The sequence below is a fragment of the Dermacentor variabilis genome, chromosome 6 (genome assembly GCF_050947875.1).
Source record: "Dermacentor variabilis isolate Ectoservices chromosome 6, ASM5094787v1, whole genome shotgun sequence".
Taxonomy (NCBI): Eukaryota; Metazoa; Arthropoda; class Arachnida; order Ixodida; family Ixodidae; genus Dermacentor; species Dermacentor variabilis.
This window is the reverse complement of record NC_134573.1, coordinates 24,507,483-24,528,082: the sequence shown is the minus strand read 5'-3', so window position 1 is coordinate 24,528,082 and position 20,600 is coordinate 24,507,483. Positions and strand designations below refer to the sequence as shown.

Here is a 20,600-nt window from a genome sequence, read left to right as displayed (position 1 = left end):
TTAAGTCTCAATAGCAGTAGCTAGGTCAGAGAAAGTGCGAAAGCTTTAACAGTATCAAAAAAGTTGCAGTTTCACACGAAAGGCGAAGCACCGATTGCGATAGCAAATTAGTAGATAGCTATACGGATTAAGGATAGTAGTTTTATCGGCTTTATAAACTTGTAAATATTCGCTTACTAACTAAATTAGCAATAATATGTGTAAGCGCGACTGACCGAGGACGTAGAAAGAAACAAACAGATATTGCGCTGTCTCCGTGTGTCTGTTTCTTTCTATTGCGTCGTTCAGTTGCTCTTACACATTCTAGCCCATATGGATTCAAACAAACAAGCAACTAGCCTGCGAATGTGCTTTAACTAAATTACCTAGCACAATTCCAGGCCCGTACAGGTCGCATGAACACAGAGATCGAATTAACCATCGCGCATCTATCGCTTCAACGTGCACGAAACGTCGAAAGCAAAGCGCATACGAAGCTACCGGCACTACGCGTACTCTGGAAACATCGCAGATCGCTTTGACGATGAGGGCCTCGTGGGAGTGGACTTTGGCCGCATCGCAGATCGCATTGATTAGTGGTGCCCAAATCGCCGCACCCAAAGCCGGGCAACGCCCACCTCCCTCCCTCGCCTCACCCCCCTCACATGCGACACGAGAGGGCCTCACATGCCTCACATGCGACACGAGAGGGCGCGCTTCCGGCCTGCTTTCCTGTGGTGCAGTGGTCCCAGGGCTTACTTTGCAAATGCGGTTGCTTGCTTGAAATCAGGGGTAGAGTCAGGATCAATGGCAACCAAAGGAAAGTGGCACGCCTCGCATTGGGCGCTCTAGGGAAGACTACAAATGAAGCTTCGCAGCGTGGTATGAGCTGGACTAGTTTTGAAGTGAGGGAAACTCACAGTAAAATTGATTATGAAGAGCGACTGAGAAATACGGAAGAAAAGAAATGGGCTGGGAGAATGTTGAGGTATTTCTGCTGGAGCAACATCGATTCACAGTGGAGGAAAAGAACTAGGAAGCTTACCAGCAAGTATGCAGCCTGTAGGGTGGGTAACACCGCAACAAAGAACGTCAAACGGAAAGTCAGAGAGGCTGAAATAATCTCATGGGTGGCGGCAATGGAAAAGGAAACCTGCCATGCGTAACTACTTAAGAGGAAAAAGCGAAATCAGGAAGCAATTCATGGTAACGAAGGGAAGCTCATTACTTTTCGAAGCGAGATCGGGACGCCTTAGAACACGCACCTATAAAGCGAGATATAAGACGGAAGAAGACGCATGTGCTTGCTGCGGTAAAGCTAGGGAAACGAGGGAGCATGTTTTATTAGAATGTGAAGACGTCTGCCCAGCGATCAATTTAGGCACCACTCGCCTTCTCGAAGCCCTTGGGTTCCGCGAGAGCAGTGCAAAAGTAAACATGCCCACAATAGAGATGAGTAAGAGGCGATTGGAAGATTGGTGGTACAAAAGTAGGGAAACGACAAAACACGGAGACGCACAAAAGCAAAGTTCGCAATAGGGGGTCACAAAATTTGGTTTTGGAAGTTCACAGTGGCTTTTTTTTTAACCTAGGTGGGACATCAGGCAGTATAATAGCAAGAGATTGGTGGCGCAACCCACCGCCCCGTTAAAAAAGTGACGCTCATAACATCCATCCATCCATCTATTCATCCGTCCATCCATCCATCCGCCAATTAATCCATCCATCCATCCATCCATTCCTCGTTCGTACACGCCGGCTCACCCTCGCATGCTTTCACTCACACATACGGCATCTGGCGCGCGGCGACGATTTGATCGCCATTGGACTTTGTAGGGAACTTGATGGCGACAGCGACGGTGACGGAAAAAATGCGCCTGGAGTTTCCATGTAATTTGTGTCCCAATAATAAATATGCAGTGTATAAAAGATGGACGATGCAAGGTGGCGATTAAATCATTAGTAAATGGTAACGTCCGAAGCTCGCAAGAGTGATGCTTACGAAAGCCGAACTGGTTAGATCTTGAAGCAGAAATTAATTGCGCAATATTAGTGAGAAAGGAATAAAGAAATGTAACAGATCCGATGAATTCGAACATATATATAAATATAGCGAAGCTTTGTGTGACAGCATAAAGAGTGGATACATGAGTTTGTGTTTATTAAACATCCGCACTGAGTCGCACGGGAAGCTTTATTCATGCATGGTAGAGACACTAATACAATGCCGCCGCGGCTGCAGAGAATGCGCGATGGCCAGCTGGCTGGTTGCTTTACTTTTTTTTTAACTGCGATAGCAATTGTACGGGCTCTCGAGGCGCATTTCAGCCGTCGGCGTCGTCATCTCGACGTACCCTGTAAAGTCCAGGGGAGATAAAATCGTCGCCGCGTGCCGTATGCTGTGTGTGCGAGAGAAATTGTGCACGGTTGAGCTGGCGATCGCGGTTCCAACCGCATGCAATGTTGGAAAGCGAGGAGGAAGCGCGCCGCCTTCCGTCGAGCGCAGAGCGTCAGGAGACAGGGTATGGATGAGAGGAGAAGGGGAGGGCGCTCTACTCTGGGTGGCCTGGGCGGCCGGAGCGCCCTCGCGTGGCCGCTGTATCTCGAAAGCCATCTTGTGCGGGTACAGAGCCTGAACTGCGCTGAATTTTCGCGGATTACTTAGCGTTGATGCGAGCGGCAGCACGAAGGTACATTGGCTCGCTGCTCCTGCCGCGTTTGCTTACTGCAGCGTTTTGACAGCGAGCATCCGCAGCCATCGAGTGAGGTTTGTTGAAGTTCGCTCGTGTGTGCGCGACACCATGCTTGATAACTTAATTAGTATGCCCATGTTTATAAGTTTATACGGCCGATAAAACTGTTGTCCTTTCTTTTTGTAGCTCCCAACTAATTTGCTATTGCAATCGAAGCTTCGCCATTCGAGTGAAACTGTGACTTTTTTCATTCTCAGTCATGATTATGATGATGGTTTCTTGACATCGGTTTTGAAATGGAGCGGTGACAAATAGCCACCTAATCTGCTTGGTGCTTGGTGCTGCTACTTCGCTAACTTATGCCGCTACAGATGCCTGTAACGGATCCCTTCGCTTCAATCTGTTCTCTCTTTTCTTACTAATACTCTAAACGTCGCTTGCTTATCTCGACTGCTGCCGGGTTGGCGCTTCCGTCCACTTGAAGTCCAAGCCCTTCTGATAGACATACGTAAGCTACGGGTATCATTGGGGGACTGCTTTCGCATTCCCATAGGATATGCTAAGTGATCGCCGGATTTCCGCTGCAGCATACACGTGTCATCTTGTTGCGAGTATTTGCATCCGTACGTTTGTATCCTTTGCTGATCAGCTCGAGCCTCAAATAACAAGGCATTGCCTGTGTCTTATCCTACAGATTTTCCCTTCTAATTTGTTTCTTCTCATTTTTGTAACTGTCCATGGTCGTTCTTGTTTCCATTCCTAGCACCAAATTCACTGTATCCGCTTCTCTCTTGCTTTTTCATGACTACTGGTTTTCTGCTTACACTTTGAATTACCCCGTACTTGGTTGCCAACTTTCTTAACCTGTTTTCCATGCTCCGTTCACGCTTCCCAGCTACCCATACTTGTGTACTTTTCCCGCCGACTCATTTTGGTTTATGCTCCTGAGTCTTTCTCTGAAACTAATCTTGATCTGCGCATCTCTGACTTCAAACGAGGCACAATCTATACCACCCGTTCGCACTACCTCATTTGTGGTTTTTCCATGAGCTCTCAAAGCCAGCCGGCCGGCCTACGGATATTTGGTTAACTTCCAACCCCGACAAGACATGTAATTTTGGCACAGAATGACATTTGGGAATCTTTGTTCTGACACCATTACTCCTTTCCAGGTTCCCCGCACCACCTCATACCTGGAGTGGCCTCAAAGTGCTTCAGGCTTCCTCATTTCGTCATCTTGCTTCCCCTTCATTTTCAGGTGATCTTGTCGGGTGCTTGAGTAAGTCTATATTTTATATGTACGCCGATGTGGTTAATTTACATTACTCGGGGTATCACTTACTGCTGTACTGACACCACGTGATTCCTCGTCACCTCATAAAATATCATAACTGCCGACTCTTTATGCTAAACATAACGCTTATTGTCACACCCACCAGGGTTCGTGAACAAGGGAGGGCTCGAACCACCCTCCGTTTGACGGACGCTCCACAGCGTGGTGGTGCTGAACGATGACTGACTGCTGAGCAGCCGTGCTCGTCAGTGTTTATTGCGGTGCGGTTACCAATGTTGCCTGCCGAGCTTAGCAGGCCACCGAGCCTGGCAGCGAACGAACATGATGCCTGAGGGGGCGTCGCATGCTTGCTACACCCCCTTACCCCCAGTTTGTTTGTTAAATAAAGAACAAACGTCCATGCTCAAAATACGAGGCTCTGCCTCCACCCTAGCTGGGTCAACGCTGCCTGCTATCCAGGCGAGTAACGGTCCGGTGGCCTCCGCCGTCGAGTATTCCGCCTGGGTACCAGTGTTGATGGGTCGGGTGTGGCAACGCCGGGTGCTGCCTGAGCCAGCCTCACTCCATCCGGAGGGTCCGTAGTGGTCGGCCTTGTGAGAGGTGCCGGGCTCGACACCGGTTAAACGGGTGCCGCACCTCTGGCTACGGTTGCCGCCTCCGAGGTGGGTGGTGCTCCGGTGGAAGCGACAGGTGCAGGCACTAGTCCTCCTGCAGGCTGGAACTCAGAAGTGGCCGTCGCGGGTGCTGGCGAGGTCCCTAGGCGAGGCCTGACATGTTCAGCGTGTCTGTGCCACATGGCCCCGTCTGGCATGCGGACGAGCAGCGATGAGGCGCTGGCAGGAGACACCACCTGTCCAGCAGACTAGGGTGGGCCAGGACGGAAGCTCCAGGCAAAAATTGGAGCTCCCGACTCTGGCAAAGGCCCGCGAAGGCATCCTTGGTCAGCAGCCAGCTTTTGCTTCAAGAGCACTGTGGATCGGACGTCCGGATGCAAGACGTCCAAGGGTTTCTTGACCATCCAATCTAGCAGGAGCTCACAGGGGGCACGGCCAGTGACATCGTGAGGCGTGGTCCCGTACTGAAACCCCAGTTCCCAGTCTGGCTCTGCTTGAGCTTGTCTTTGATGCCTTGCACCACCCGCTCGGCTGCACCATTTGAAACAGGGTGGTACGGCGGAACCATCATCCGGCGGATTCCGTTCTTCGTCAGCCAGGCCAGGTACTTTCTGCTGGCGAAAACAGGACTATTGTCGGACACGATGACCTCCGGCAATCCCTGGGCGGCGAAGACCTGTCGTAGCGCTACAATGGTCGCGCCTGCTGATGGAGTCATGACAGGTAGAACATCCACCTATTTGAGAAGGCGTCCACTACCATTGGAAGTAATGGCCCTTGAAGGATCCCCCAAAATTCACATGTAGGCGGGACCAGGGTCTCTGTGGGAATGGCCAGGGGGTGATTTCTACATGACGCGAGGCTCGCTGATGCTCCTGGCAGATTCGGCAGCTCTGTACCAAGTGAGCGATGTGCTCGTCGAGGCCAGGCCACAAACATGGGACCGGGCCACCATCTTGGTCTTTTCTACGCCAGGATGATCCGCGTGCAGCAACTACAGGAGCCTGGACCGCAGAATTGTGGGATCACCACCCTAGAACCCCACAGTAGGCAGCCCTGCTTCAAGCTCAGCTCAGCGGCCTTGTGGCTATAGGCTCGCTGCAATAATTACTCTGTACGGGACACCGCCTTGACCACCTGAGACAGGACTGGGTCTCGGCTGGTCGCTTGAGATACCGGAGATCTGGAGAGCACCTCCGGGTACGCGTGTTCCAGCATGAACACTTCAGCAGGTTCTCGCACCGCATCATGCACCACCGGCAGGGGCAGGCGGCTCAGGGCATCAGCAGGTCCTAGGTCCTTTCCCGGACGGCAAACCAGCTGGTAGCTGCAAGCTGCTATCCTCAAGGCCCAGCGTACCACTCCAGGTGATGCCTGGACAGGAACTGCCTTGTCAGGCCCCAGCAGCCCCAACAGCGGCTTGTGGTCCGTGACCGCCTCGAACTTCCAGCCCCACAGATACTGGTGGAAGGGTTCGACACCGAACATGAGGGACAAACCTTCCTTGTCCAGCTGGATGTAATGTTGCTCTGCAGCATGAAGCCGTCGAGAAGCAAAGAAGACAGGGCGTTCATGGCCATCCTTATCCCGGTGTGCCAGAACGGCTCCAACACCGTAGGGCGATGCATGTACGGTATGGACAACAGGCTTAAGAGGATCGAAGTGCACCAGCACTGGGGCCTTGGTGATTAGCTCCTTGCTGGCCCGGTCCTGCTCCTTCTTCCAGACCCATTGCTGACCATATCGAAGCAGAAGATGGAGCGGCTGTAGATGCTCCGACAGGTTCGGCAGAAAACTCCTATAGAAGTTGGTGAGGCCGAGGTAGCTTTGAAGCTCCTTCGTGTTCTGGGGCTTAGGTGCCTTGAGCACAGCATCAACCTGGCGGGAAGCCGGGGGTTGGCCTGCCTGGGAAATGACATGTCTCAAGTACCCAAGGCTGGGGGCTAGGAAAACGCACTTTTCCAGCTTGAGCTTCAGGCCGGCGTCCTGCAGTTGTGCCAGGGCGTTGTGCAGGTTCTGCATGTGGTCCCCGTTGTCGCTGCCAGTAACCGGAATGTCGTCCAAGTACACCGCCACGTGCCTCATGCCCCTGATGAGGTTGTTCATCTCCCTCTGGAATACGGCTGGGGCCGAGGCCACGCGAAACGGTAAGCGCGTGTACTGAAAGAGTCACAAAGTTGTCGATATTGTGACATACTTCCGGGAGGCATCCTGGAGCACCACCTGCTGGTAAGCATCTCTGAGGTCGAGCTTGTTAAACTTTTGTCCACCGGACAATGCTGACCAGAAATCTTCAATACGGGGCAGCGGGTACTTCTCGGCGGTAGCGAACGGGTTGTTGGTAACCTCGAAATCCCCGCAAATCCTGACACTGCCGTCTCGCTTGAGAACTAGTACGAATGGGAGCGGCCCATTCAGATGTCTTGACAGGTACCAGGATGCCCTCACGCTGTAACCGTTGCAGCTCCTGGGTGACCTCGTCCTTTAGGGCGAACGGCAGTGGGCGATTGAAAAAACGTGACCGGGCTCCCTCAGGTACATATATGCCAGCCGTCGTGCCGGCAAATGTGCCAACCCCTGGCTGGAAGAGGGACTTGAACTCGGTCAGAAGGCTGGGGACGTCTTTTAGCACATACACGCTGGCTTCCTGGAACTCTGGCAGACGAATGCCCAGTGCATGAATCCAGTTTTGGCCCAGCAGCGTCGGCGACGACCGGGAAGGTTTGCCTTCCTGTCGCCAAAGCGAACGCTGACCTGTGCCTGAACCTGGACCTGGGATAGTTGCCCGGAGTAGCTGCGCAGCATTACGCCTGAATCCTCGACGGACACGCCGGGAAAGTAAGCTTGAGTTTCCCGGCCATTACTGACACGCTGGCCACTGTGTTCAGCTCCATGGAATTGGTGTTCCCACAGATTTCGACGGTCAGCATGTACGGCGGCTCAGACGACAGTACAAAGCCTGTGTGCCACATGTCGAAAATCGGCGGGAACTCGGCTACGACGTGGAGCCTGGCCGCGGAAGAACTTTAGCCTGCTGCCGCACGCCCCCGCCGCATGCCCTTGCGACGGCTACCCTGGACGCGCGCTTGTGTGGTACCTGGGCTTGAATCAGGCTGCTGCTTGCTGTTCGTCCTCCCCCTTCGGCATACACGTGCCAAGTACCCAGTTTTCCCGCACGTAAAGCATTGTGCTTGAGAGAACTGGCACTGTGAGGGGGAGTGGGCACCACCACAGCGACCGCAGGTACCCTTTGTCGCCAACTCGTTGACCGCCGCTTCCGCCGACGGTGAGCCAGTTGCATGGGAAATCTAGCCGGGGTCATTGGCGGCAGCTATCATTGCCAGCGCTGCCTTCACGGCGTCGTCCAGCGAAGGGTCAGGAAGCTCCAGGAGTCGCGTCTGCGTGGCGGGGTTGTTGATGCCACAGACGAAACGGTCCCGGCGCAGCGAGTCCAGCTGGTCCCCGAAAACGCAGGCACTCGCTAACCCTCGTAGCGCAGCAACGAAGTGCCCGAGGGTCTCTCCTTCGCGGCGGCTCCGGTTTCTGAAGCGGAAACCCTTCATTACTGTGGACGGTGCTGGGTTAAAATGCGAGCGCAGTATGGCGAGCAGCTCACCCAGCGGCGTAACGTGTGGCGTGGCATACTTGAGAAGGTCGAGCAAGAGGCGGAAGACGCGGGTCCCGCAGCTGGCCAGGAAATTTCCCGCTGTTTGGCCTAGGGTGTGTCGTTTGCCCGGAAGAACACGTGGACTTGCTCCTCGTAAATTTGCCAGGCTGACCCATCTCCCTCGAACGGCTCGAGCCTTCCGTACAACGGCATGGCGGCAGCAACGGGGGGCGGTGTTTCGCCGCTCGCGGCGGCGTGGGACGATCCCTGGGTACTCGTCGCCAGTGTCACGATCCACCCGGGTTCGTGAGCAAGGGAGAGCTCGAGGCACCCTCCGTTAGACGGACGCTCCGAAGTGTGGTGGTGCTGAACGATGACTGACCGCCGAGCAGTCGTGCTCGTCGGTGTTTATTGCGGTGCGGTGACGAATGTTGCCTGCCGAGCTTAGCAGGCCAGCGAACATGGCGGCGAACGAACATTATGCCTTAGGGGGCGTCACATGCTTGCTACACTTATATTTCTGGAGTCAAGTCCCAGCTGCCCTACCACACAGTCACCAGCGTTTGTAAATTTATTGCATTGTCCGGTAGTATCACTATTCGTCCGCATAGATCAGTCCAGGGACGTTCTGTTGCACCATTTCACCATTTGGCCCTTACGCATGTAAGATAAACCAAACACTAATTCACTGTTTTCCGGTCGTCTTCCTATTAACATAAAGCTTGAACAGTAATGGAAACACAGGACAGCCTTGCCTCAGTCCTTCGTAAATTTCCATCATTTTATTACACGTCCGGCCTTCCCATAGAATTTGTACTCAGTCATCTCTATTTATCTCCATCAGTTGCCCCATAGAGTCATCATCTATGCCCTCGTGCTTGAGAAAATCCTATCAGAATTCCTTGTATACATTGTTGTAAGCTCGTCTAATATCTAGAAATGTGATGCTTAAAAGTCACTTCTCAGCAAGTGAATTCTCTATGTACTGAGTTAGTACAAATATATCCTCTAAGCCTGTGCCTTGTGTGAACCCATTCTATAGTTCCCCAGTACATCAATAATTTCCACCCACTTCGACAGTTATTTTCTTCTTCCATTGCCATTATATATATCTCTGTCTTTACTGTAACTGGATTTTAGGAGCTTGTCCTATCCTTATAACATTTGCCTTTGTAGATGAGGGTAATCTTGCCATCACGCCATCTAACCAAATTTTCTTCGCTTCAATCATTTCCACAACATCATTAGTCCACAGTGCCTTGTTTTTGGACCGATGTTTTTGATTAGCTGTATTGCAATTTCCTTCAGATGCTCTCCAATAATAGTTTTCTATGCTAAATTTTATCTCTCGCGCGTCTATGCGTTTGCTGAATCTGAGTCTGAACTATGATTCCTTTTGTGCCTAGTTTTTCCTAATAACGTCTGTGATGTACCTCAGCGCATCGTGTCCTTCAAGGATGTTACCGTCTTCATTCTGGGCAGCTGTTTGCGAATTTTTAGTCGGAGTTCCGAGTGGTCTTACTTAGTTCCAGAATCTTTTAGTGCACCTTTGCCTTTTTTGGAATGTTATGCACTCAACATTCACTTGTGCATGTAAATTTTATTGCATGAACTCACTCACCACCCTTTCCTTTTGTTGGTGTTCTGTCAAGGAGCTCAGTGGCGCGCGTATTACGCCGTGATTTTTTGGCCTATTCCGCAACAGAAGGGCCCTTCCGCGCCGCCCACGGTCACGAAACCCGGCGAGGCTCGAAAAGTTTCGCTTTTAATTACGTGCTCTAACATGTTGCGTTGAATGGAGGTGAGCAAATTTGCTATCTACTCATTAGGGAAAACACGGGGAATGCGGGAAATGGAAATTCGAGAAGATGAGCAAAAGGAAAACAAGGTGAAAGCCGGAGCCAACGTTTTGACAAGTGGACTTGTCTTCTTCAGGGCGACGTATGCTTTCCTCGCCACAGTATATATAGGTGGGGTTCTTCTAAAGGGGAGAGGGTGTAATGCTGGTATGTGCGGCAACGAGGGAAGGTGTGTTAGCGTGTCGAATTGAGCATAAAGGAATGCTGTGCATTAGGCCAAGGCCAGTGCTACCCCCCCTCGCCCCCGTCTGTCAACCACGTGTCAACGCACGCGTGTTAGCAGGCGTGTCAACGGCGTCTGACCCGCCGGCTGAAAAAAAAAAGAGGAAGGGAAAGGAAAAAAGGATATGCCAAGAAACCGAACTAAGTGTTGTTGCCTATAGCTCATTCCGCGGTGCCTATTGCCTATTCCGCGGTACTTCCACTCGAATGGAAAGTAGCACGTGTTGTCCCTATATTAAAAAAAGGTGACCCAAGCTCAGTTCTAAATTACCGTCCGATTTCCATATTATCCTCTTCTTGTAAATTAATTGAACACATTGTTGCTGACTACATTAATGATTTCTTAAACAAGCGTAACATTTTATCTCCTTTCCAACATGGCTTCAGGAACGGGCTCTCAACAGTCACCCAATTAAGCACAGTCATTCACTCGTTTGCTTCTGTCCTTGACATTGCTGGCCAAGTGGATATGATATTTTTTGGATTTTCAAAAAGCATTGGATGTAGTTCCTCCCGACAAATTAATTTGTAAATTAGAATTCCTTGGTCTTCCTGCGTTTATCCTGTCCTGGGTTTCAGCTTACTTGACGCGTCGCAAAGAGTACGTAGTGATTGATGGGCAGCAGTCTGATTCTCTTTCGGTAACCTCTGGCGTGCCTCAAAGCAGCGTCCTTGGTCCGCTACTATTTCTTATTTATTGTAACGACATAGTTGATGTAATAGAGGCGCCTGTCAATATTCGTCTGTTCGCAGACGACTGTATCATTTTTAACGATATTAATACAGTTCATGATCAACTATCTCTTCATTTAGCCTTAAACAACATTCTTGAGTGGAGCAACAAGTGGGGAATGAAACTTAACTCAGATAAATCTGTGCTTCTACGTATAACAAACAAAATAACTACCCTTAAAATTTTCCTATTCTATTGGCCAAGATCCCTTGGCCGAAGTGAGCGAGTACAAGTATCTTGGAATTACAATTACTAACAACCTAAATTGGAATAGCCATATTGCTGCTACCGCCTCCGCTGCTTTGAGAAAGCTATGTCTACTTCGCCATAAGCTTAAACATGCATCCCATGAAGTAAAATCCTTAGCCTATACCACATTTATTCGACCCAAATTGGAATACTCGTGCGCTATTTGGGACCCGTTTACGAAAATCAACATTTACGCCCTTGAAAGGATACAGAGAAGAGCCATACGTTTCATTTTTTCCAAATACGGTCGAGAAGAGTCTGTTTCTGAATTACTGCGGACAAATGGCTTTCACACCCTTCAAACGAGGAGAAAAATAATACGCCTGCAGTTCCTCTACTCCTTGATAAACGGTAAATTTTCTTTAGATCCTAGTCCATACATAACACTTTTCGCATCCAGGAAAACCCGTCATTCCCACCCCCTCGCTCTCTCCCGTTACGTTGTCAGGACAAACCTCTTTAAGTTTTCATTCTTTCCTCGAAATATAGAAGAATGGAACCTCATCCCCTTCCATCATCTGAACTCACCTGAATCAATTCAAACTCATATTATTAGTATTTCCTAACTAACATTGCTGTTTCGTGTTATATTGTTTCATTTCTTGAATTTCATATTTTTGCAATTCTGCCTTTTATACATGTACTTTTATTTGTTATCATGCCCCTCCTGCTTGGGCCACACGGCCTGCAGTATGCTGTAAATAAATAAATAAATAAATAAAATTTAGCATAGCGAATAGATTGTAAAGGTCCCTTTGAAACGTTTATGATATTAGTTGCAATGTCTTGAACTTATGGACAAGGTATGATTCTCTGTATTTACAAATGCTTTACCAGATGGGCGAATTAAACAATAAAGTCAAGGAGAACATACTAAGCCATGAAGACCTTGAAAGAAGAATACGCAAGGTTGAGTTTGGCTCGCGCAAGCGGGTCGACGACGAGATCAGCAACCCACGCATCAAGGCGTGCAGGCGCATAAACAACACGGGTGACCTCAGGGACGCCGACAACTGCGACGGCGCTGGCATGAACGTCAGCAATGGCTAACACCACACGCAGCGCGCCCGAACACCTCGAGATCTGGCAGTGGAATTGTCGCTCTTTCAACAAGAAGGCTAGTTCACTCCAACTCTTCATCCAAAATCACCTATACCCCCCCGACGTCATCTGCCTTCAGGAGGTCGGGAACCAACCGATCAGGCTACAGGGTTACTACGTAACTAAACACGCGGGATCACCGAAGGTTGCGGTTTTAGTTCACAAAACGGTGATGGCCGTGGGACAACATTATCAACATCATGACATTAATCACGTGCTAGTGGAAGTCCTCCGCGCAGAAGAGGGGTAGACGTAGCACTTTCATTCTGAATTTGTACAGTCCGCCGAGGGCTCAGAAAGACGACTTCCGCAACATCATTTAGGACAGCGTGAGAGCCGCTGGCTGCAACCAGCTGGTTGTGGTGGGAGAAATGAACGCTAGACACACGACTTGGGGCTACCAACAAGACACGCAAAAGGGAAGGTCGCTCCTCGATGCGGTTGACCAAATGGGCCTCGAATTGATAACCAACCTCCTCCAACGAACCCGAGTAGGCAACAGTGTAAGTCGAGACACGTTTTCGGACCTGTCATTTGTCAAAAACGTAAGGGAATACTCATGGGCGCACCTGGGCGAAACATTGGGCAGCGATCACTATATCCTCAGCATCTCGGTATCCACACCGAAACTCAAGAGAACAATTGGCGAAATTAGGCTTACAGACTGGGAGGAATTCAGGCAGTATCCCCCGCCCACAAATGGTATAATGGACATAGCGGAATGGATGCAGCACCTCCGGGACGCCCACATACAAACCACTAAAACCATCCAGCGCACGGTCGAGACGCCCGAAGTCGACCGCCGGCTCTTACACCTGTGGGAAGCCCGTAAGGGCCTCCTCAAACGGTGGAAGCGACCGCGGTTAAACCGGAAACTACGTCTACGGATCGAGAAAATAACAGACGAAGCCAGAAATTACGCAAACGAGTTGACGCACCAAAATTGGGTACAGTTTTGCACCTCGCTCAAGGGTACCCTGAGTACGGCGCAGAGGTGGGCCATCCTACGTTGCCTGATCGAGCCCGACAAGGCGAAATCGACAACCAGTCGGACGCTTCTGGAAATCGCTCACAAGATCCCCGGAAACGACCCGCGGATCTGATTGACACCCTAAAAACCAGATATTTGGGTAGCGACCCCATACAACCCTGCCTCTTAAAATATGAAGGAGAACCAAGACCAGAAATGGACGCTCCCATCACGGAGGAAGAGGTATGCCGTGGCACGAGCCTCGCAGCGCAACACTGCTCCCGGAGTTGACAAAATCACCAATGCCATGATTAGAAACCTGAGCCCGATGCACATCCAGGCCTTGACCGAATACCTAAACGAGGAACTCTGGAGCAAGGGCCACGTACCGAACGAGTGGAAACACGCGGAAATCGTAACCATTCCCAAACCCGGCAAGAAGCCCGCGATCGACGCCCTGCGTCCCATCTCGCTGACTTCGTGCCTCGGCAAGCTGTACGAGAGGGTCATCGAAACCCGCCTCCAACATTACATAGAGGACGGTGACCTCTTCCCGCACACCATGCTTGGCTTGAGGCCGGGACTTTCTGCTCAAGATACGTTCCTAATCCTAAGGGAAGAAGTTCTCAAGGGCATCCCGTAGGGAGGCGAACACCTCCTGCTCGCACTCGACCTAAAAGGGGCCTTCGATAACATCTCCCACGAGGCCATTCTCAAGGGACTGAACGACATCAGCTGCGGGCAGCGCATCTTTAATTACGTTAAATCGTTCCTGACGGGCCCGACGGCAACCATCAGAATAGGCAAGACTCGATCGGATACGATCGACGTGCCGATAAAGGAACACCGCAAGGGGCGATAATCTCCCCGATTCTCTTCAATGTCGCGATGCTAGCGCTGACCAAAGAGCTGCGGAAGATCCCCGACCTAGGTTACGCCCTGTACGCCGACGACATCACGCTCTGGGCCACCAAGGGCTCCCTAGCGCGAAAAGAGGCGACCCTTCAAGAGGCCGCGACGGCCTTGGAGAGATTTGCGGCAGCGAGCGGAATGCGTTGTGCGCCCGAAAAGTCCGAGGAGATCTGGGTGCACGGAGGCGGAATCTATAAGTCCCCCGGCCCTATCGACCTCTATCTTGAGGGCCAGAAGATAACGGAAGGCAATAAGACTAGGATTCTGGGTTTTTGGATCCAGAGCAACCTGAAAGCCTCCCACACCATCCAAACCCTAAGGTCTGCCACCAACCAGATCTCGCGGATTATAAAACGAATTACAAGTAGCCGCATGGGCATGCGAGAAGAGGACACGATTCGTCTCGTCCAGGCTCTGGTGATCAGCAGAATAACGTATAGCATGCCGTATCACTATCACTCGCTAAACAAACGCGGCGAAGAACAAGTCGATGCCATCATCAGAGGCGCGTACAAAACGGCCCTGGGTCTCCCTGTCAACACCTCAAACGAGAAGTTAGCGGCCCTCGGGATCCACAACACCTTCGCTGAGCTGTCGGACGCGGTTATGGCTTCGCAAAAGGCCAGACTACAGAACACGGCGGCGGGCAGAGCCATCCTCCACCGGACCGGAACTGCAACGGAGCTCCGTGCCCTCGATGGGCAACGATCACTCCCACCTGAGGTCAGAGGCAAGATCAAAGCGAACCCGATACCGAAGCACATGAGTCATGGAATCCATGAAGGACGACGCAAGGCTCGCGTCGACAGACAGCGCCGACAATTCAAGGGTGAGCCGTACGTAACGTATGCGGACGTGGTGGCGTACCCAGTAGGGGGCCTCATCGCGGTAGTCGCCATGAACGGGAGAGACAACTCCTTGACCCTCGCGGCCTCCGTAAGGGCAGAGACCCCAGCTGCGGCTGAGACCATAGCCGCGGCGCTGGTCTCAGCCGATGAAGACAGGGTAGGCAGGGAAGTCCATGTCGTTAGCGACTCAAAACAGGCCTGCCGTAACTTTACGAATGGACGAACACCGCTGCTGGTGGCTCAGATTCTAGGCCTGAGGCTGCGAGAATACCATCAAATCACGTGGACGCCGGGTCACGCGGGTTTGGAGGGGAACGAAAGGGCGAACGCCCTAGCTCGAGCGCTAATCAACCGAGCGGGGCAAGACCAATCGTCTCATCAATCCCCACCCTTTACCTTCATGCCCCTGCCATCCAATTACTGCGACCGACTCGAGATCCAGCGACTCAACCGCAGGATTTATCCTCTGCCTCACAAAAAGCTCAGCACTGAACATGCCGCAGCTCTCCGACTTATACAGACCAACACATTTCCAAACCTACACAGATACAGTAAAATGTTGCCACATACATATCGCGGCATCTGCCCCTGGTGCGGCGACACACGCCCTACACTTTTTCACGTATCGTAGGGGTGCGAGGGCAAACCTCAACACTTAAAGACTCCTAGCACGTCATTTGAGCGGTTACAGCTGACCGGCGATACCGTGGCGGGACAAGAAGCTCTCGTCCAGCAAGTACGTCGAGCAGCCATGGCCAGTGGAGTCCTGGAATGAGGATACCACCCACTCGACCTCAAGAGCAACCACCTCGATGGTCCGAATAAATGTTTTCTCTCTCTCTCTCTATTTTCTTTCTCGTTCAGAACGCAAATTCGACTGTAAGACGTAGAGTTCAACTTCATCAAAGTTATGACCTGGTTGGTTGAAATGCTCGGCGACGGCTTTGGGAGACAGTCGGAATAGGCGAAGAAACAGCCTACACGAGAATCTGATAGACCGCCGGCCTTTATAACAAAATACTCTAATGCACTCCCAAACATAAACAACATCGTACGAAAACACCACCCCATATTATGAAGTAATGAGCGTCTGAGAAAAGCGTTCCCGGATGTACCTAGGTTTACCTATCGCCGAAACACGAACTTTATATTGTCACGTGGTGGTGACGTTGAAGAACACAGTAGAAACAAAAACAAAAAACAAAAACAGGCTACACTTATAGCGCAACGATAGCGGCGAACACGGTCGGCGATCGTCAAAAACCTGATCTGCGGGTCAAGCGCGTCGGCTTTCATACATCAATCGTCGAATGTTCCACATTAATCGTTGGAACCCGCGTGCCTTCCACAAATTTCTACAGCATTCGCGTCAGGCGATGAAATCAGATAACATAACGTTCGGCGACAACAGACAGCGGATAGAAGCATCGATAACTTTCTAGAAACTTCGGATACATGCAGGCGCGTCCCCCGCTGTGCGATAGCATTTGTTAGGCGGCGAAACGTGGTCGCCCGATAAAGAGAAGTACACGTGTCAATATACATGTTAGGCCACGCAAAAGTCATCAATAGCATTCCCCGATAATAAAAGCATGTTGACGCCCCAGGTGCAAAAGCTGCAGTCACCTTCAAAGTGACATTAAAATTAAAAGCACCGAAAATAGCTATACAAGTGAAGTCAAATCTAGCTTCACTTGCACAAGTTCGGATATGATTTATATGCTTCAATGTTCCTTCTGTAAGAAACAATATATCGGTGAAACAGGACAGTCAATGAACGTAAGATTAAACGGACATCGTGCGCACACAGCTAAAAAGCTTCCCAAAGCCGTCGCCGAGCATTTCAACCAACCAGGTCATAACTTTGATGAACTTAAGCTTTGCATCTTACAGTCGAATTTCCGTTATGAGCGAGAAAGAATATACAGAGAATCATACCATATCCATAAGCTCAACATGTTGCAACCAATAGGCATAAACGTTTCAATGGGAGCTTTAGAATCTATTGACTATGCTAAATTTCAAGCTATAGGCAACAACACTTAGTTTGGTTTCTTGGCGTATCCTTTTACGTTTCCTTTCCTCTTTTTTTTCAGCCAGCGTGTCAGACGCCGTTGACACGCCTGTTAAAGCGCGTGGGTAGACACGTGGTTGACAGACGGCAGACGGGAGGTGGTGGCCCTGGCTTTGGCCTTCTGCACAGCATTCCTTTATTCTCAATTCGAGACACTAACACACCTTCTCTCGTTGCCGCACCCACGCGCCTTATACCCTCTCCCTTTTAGAAGAACCCCGCCTATATATACTGTGGCGAGGAAAGTATAAGTCGCCTTAAAGAAGACAAGTCCACTTGTCGAAACGTTGGCTCCTGCTTTCAACTTGTTCTAGTTTTGCTCATCTACTCATTAGGACACTCATGATCCCCGGGTTCTGGCATTGGGATCATCTTTCCCGCCTGTAAAGACTGCGAGAAAATGTGCCATAATGTAATACCAAAAGGTTTATTTCACGAATAATTCCTTGAAAATAAAGCATTTAGCGTTTATCCGCTTTCTCAGCTTAGAGAACTGGTGTGCGGCCCGAAATGTGTTCGAAGCACGCGGCCATACCAGGATACGACCTGAAGGCTGTCAGTGGGTTTATGTATCCAATTATTCCCACGCTGACGGTGCCATTGTTGAACTTGAGCACCCGCGAAGGTTGGGTAGCATTGCTTTCTATGCGGGGCTCACGGCGCACGTCCACGTTGCACAGGACCACAGGCACGCCTTCGTTTTCCATGGCATTCAGGTAGGTGCGCAGGTCGGCCGTGCCCCGGTCGAACTCGTGCACTCCCAAGGCCTGTGTGGTGTGAAAGGGCATACCCGGCCTTATTGTCAGGACCAGTGATTGGACAAACACTACTTTCTTTACAGGTAATGCCGAAAGAACATGTAGGAGCCAGGCGAAAACCTCTATAACCTTGTCCTCAAACAATACTCGTCATGCAGCTTGCGTGTCTTACCTCTATTTACCGCGGTGTGCCCGCTACTTCCAGGTTAGATACGAGTGTTGCGTCGCGACGCCAAATGTTTAACGCGAAAATATTTAATGCCTAGCTCCGCTGAAAATTCGTCCGAGGTACGTAGGTCCCGCAATTATCACGCTAGCTTCCAGTTACCCATGCGAGATGGCGCTACTTTTTCCTTGTGTGAGTTGGTAGTATGGCGGTGGGAGAACGCCCTCAGAATGTGTGGCCGGCTACATATCATCTTGCGTATCTGAAGGTGCGTGCTTTCAAATGTTCGATGTTAGCATTTGAGAAAGCTTAGTGCAGCATACGGCCAGAAGGGTGGTAAAGCGTGCAGTGTGCGGAGAGGTCCCATACCTAGATGAGAGGAAGGACGGGAATGAAGAGTAAATCGAGTCGACCTGCAGGTGACCTGCCGGAACTGTGACGTCGATGCGAGAATAAAGGAAATGCAGGGTGTCCAGTGTAAGCAAGTGGAGCGGGTCCAAGAGCGCAAAAATGAACTCAAGAAGGAACGAGTGCACGGAAGGCGATAGAGGAAACACTTCGAGCAGCCAGGGAAACACTGAACAGGACCGCCGGATTGATCAAGGTGCTAGACACCACGGTGGGGAATAAGTAACCCTGTCTCGTGGCGTGACAGGACCAGAAATGTGGACAAACCGTGCGGCATACGTGGAACGCGCGGAACGTTCGGTTTCGGCAGCTGGAAAGAGGTCCGCCCATCTTGAAGCTATTACAAAGCCATAGGAGTCATGCGGAAAACAAGCATAAGGGGAGGCAAGAAAATGCCTGGTCAGTAGGAGAGAACCAGAAATAATTCTGAATAGGCACGCAGAGGCCACGGTAGCGATGGATGTTTCCAGGGCAGACACGTGGCTCTGTCATGAAGAGCTAGATAAAAACTCGCGAATAACGCGCAAGGACGCATCTTTGTGGTAGTAGGAGGGGGGGGGGGGGTATCAGTGACGTGCTAAACGGAAAAGGCTCGGGACTAGCCCAGCGTTTGACGAAGGACGTAGAATTGCACGGGATGTAACCAAGGCTGCAGATTGTAGTGTGAATGTTGCCAGAGGTACATCTACGTGACACTAGCGCACACAGAGCGCTTGCGGCCCCAATTGAGCCTATATTGAAGCTAGCCTAGAAAAAGGTTGCGATTTTGTAGGAGTAAACAGCTAAGCGAGAACGTACGGTGTTTTTGAACGGGACGGAATCCGCTTTAATCGCTGGCTTGGACGAGAAGCCGGCTGGTGACTGCTGGTGGCTCAACTGCGTTTTTTAGGGCCCACGAACGCTCATGAGGATAGCGTAGGTAGCAATGAAGAAGATCGCCCAGGCAACCTCAGACTGACAGCACCGTAAATAGCAGTAAGACGAGGAAAAAAAGAAAAAGGACAGCTCGCCGTGCAATAAGCGACATAAGGAAGCAACACGGCAGAAAGAAAGACAGAATGCTTAGAGACTGAGGAGCAGTTGAATAGATAACAAATAGGCGCACATGCGGTTTCAAGAAACACACCTTGGGGACTTAGAACACCCACCAGTGATTGAGAATTATGTTTGGGAAGGGTGCGAAAACACTAAATCTGAAAGAAATGGAGCGCGAGTCGTAATGATCATACATTAGGGAGTCAAATTATAAAGCCTACATTCAAAATGTCAAGTGCATCTTTGGTTAGCAGGAGCAGTGAGTGGAAAGGAGATTTAGCTGGGCGTAACGGAAAAAACTGCTAAGCGCAGAACTAAGAGTTTGTGTAATTCGTAAGTGCTGATATTAAGAGGAAGCTTTAGCTCGGGCCCAACTCCGACGCGGCCTATTCAAATACATGTAAAACGCAAAAATGTTTTCATGAGGTAACCCCTGGACCGATTTTAATGAAATTTGTTGCATTTGAAAGAGAAAGTTGAATTCTAGTGACTGTTGGAAGCGTAATTTCTATTTAGGGCTGGAATTTTCTTAAAACGATTTTCAAATATTTGACCATTTGAAAAAAATAGCACAATTTTTAACAATTGATAGCTCTGTATCAAAAACAGATATCGCGGTTCTGTGAACGGCATCCAATAGATCATTAAAAGCGGACAAATTCGATATGTCATTTTACATCTTACGTGAATTTGTTACGTTGTTTACAAGGGTTCTGCAAAAGCTGTATTTCCATGTCACTAAATTTTTTGACATTCATGTGTAATATATCAATTTTGTCCGCTTTGGATGTACTATTAGATGCATTTCACAGAATTGTATTATCGTTTTTCTTTTACGAGTTACGGAGTTGTAAACTTGACAGTTTGGTTTTTTGAAAATTTCGGATTTTCGCTAGTTTTTAATAAAAGATTGACAACCTAACCCAAAAATTCGAAACCAACAGTCACTAGACTTTAAGTTTTTCTTTTAAATGCAACAAATCTCGTCAATATTGGTGCAGTGGTTGCCGAGAAAAACGAATTCTCTTTTTACATGTATTTAGATAGGAGCACCCGAGCTAAAGCTCCCTCTCAAGGC

The 20,600-nt window shown here is 50.1% G+C and overlaps 1 protein-coding gene across 1 annotated transcript in view; it reads right to left on the bottom strand.

The window, feature by feature from the left end:
* The window catches only part of LOC142586066 (snake venom 5'-nucleotidase-like), a 105,493-nt gene extending 87,550 nt beyond the window's left edge, over positions 1–17,943 (bottom strand). The window contains exons 1-5 of the mRNA XM_075697333.1: positions 17,691–17,943; positions 7,156–7,235; positions 6,661–6,740; positions 6,538–6,618; positions 4,603–4,733 (exon numbers count right to left, since the gene is read on the bottom strand). Coding sequence (XP_075553448.1) covers positions 4,603–4,733; positions 6,538–6,618; positions 6,661–6,740; positions 7,156–7,235; positions 17,691–17,943 — 625 coding nt within the window. The remainder of the gene's footprint in view (positions 1–4,602; positions 4,734–6,537; positions 6,619–6,660; positions 6,741–7,155; positions 7,236–17,690) is intronic.
* Positions 17,944–20,600: the final 2,657 nt, after the last annotated feature.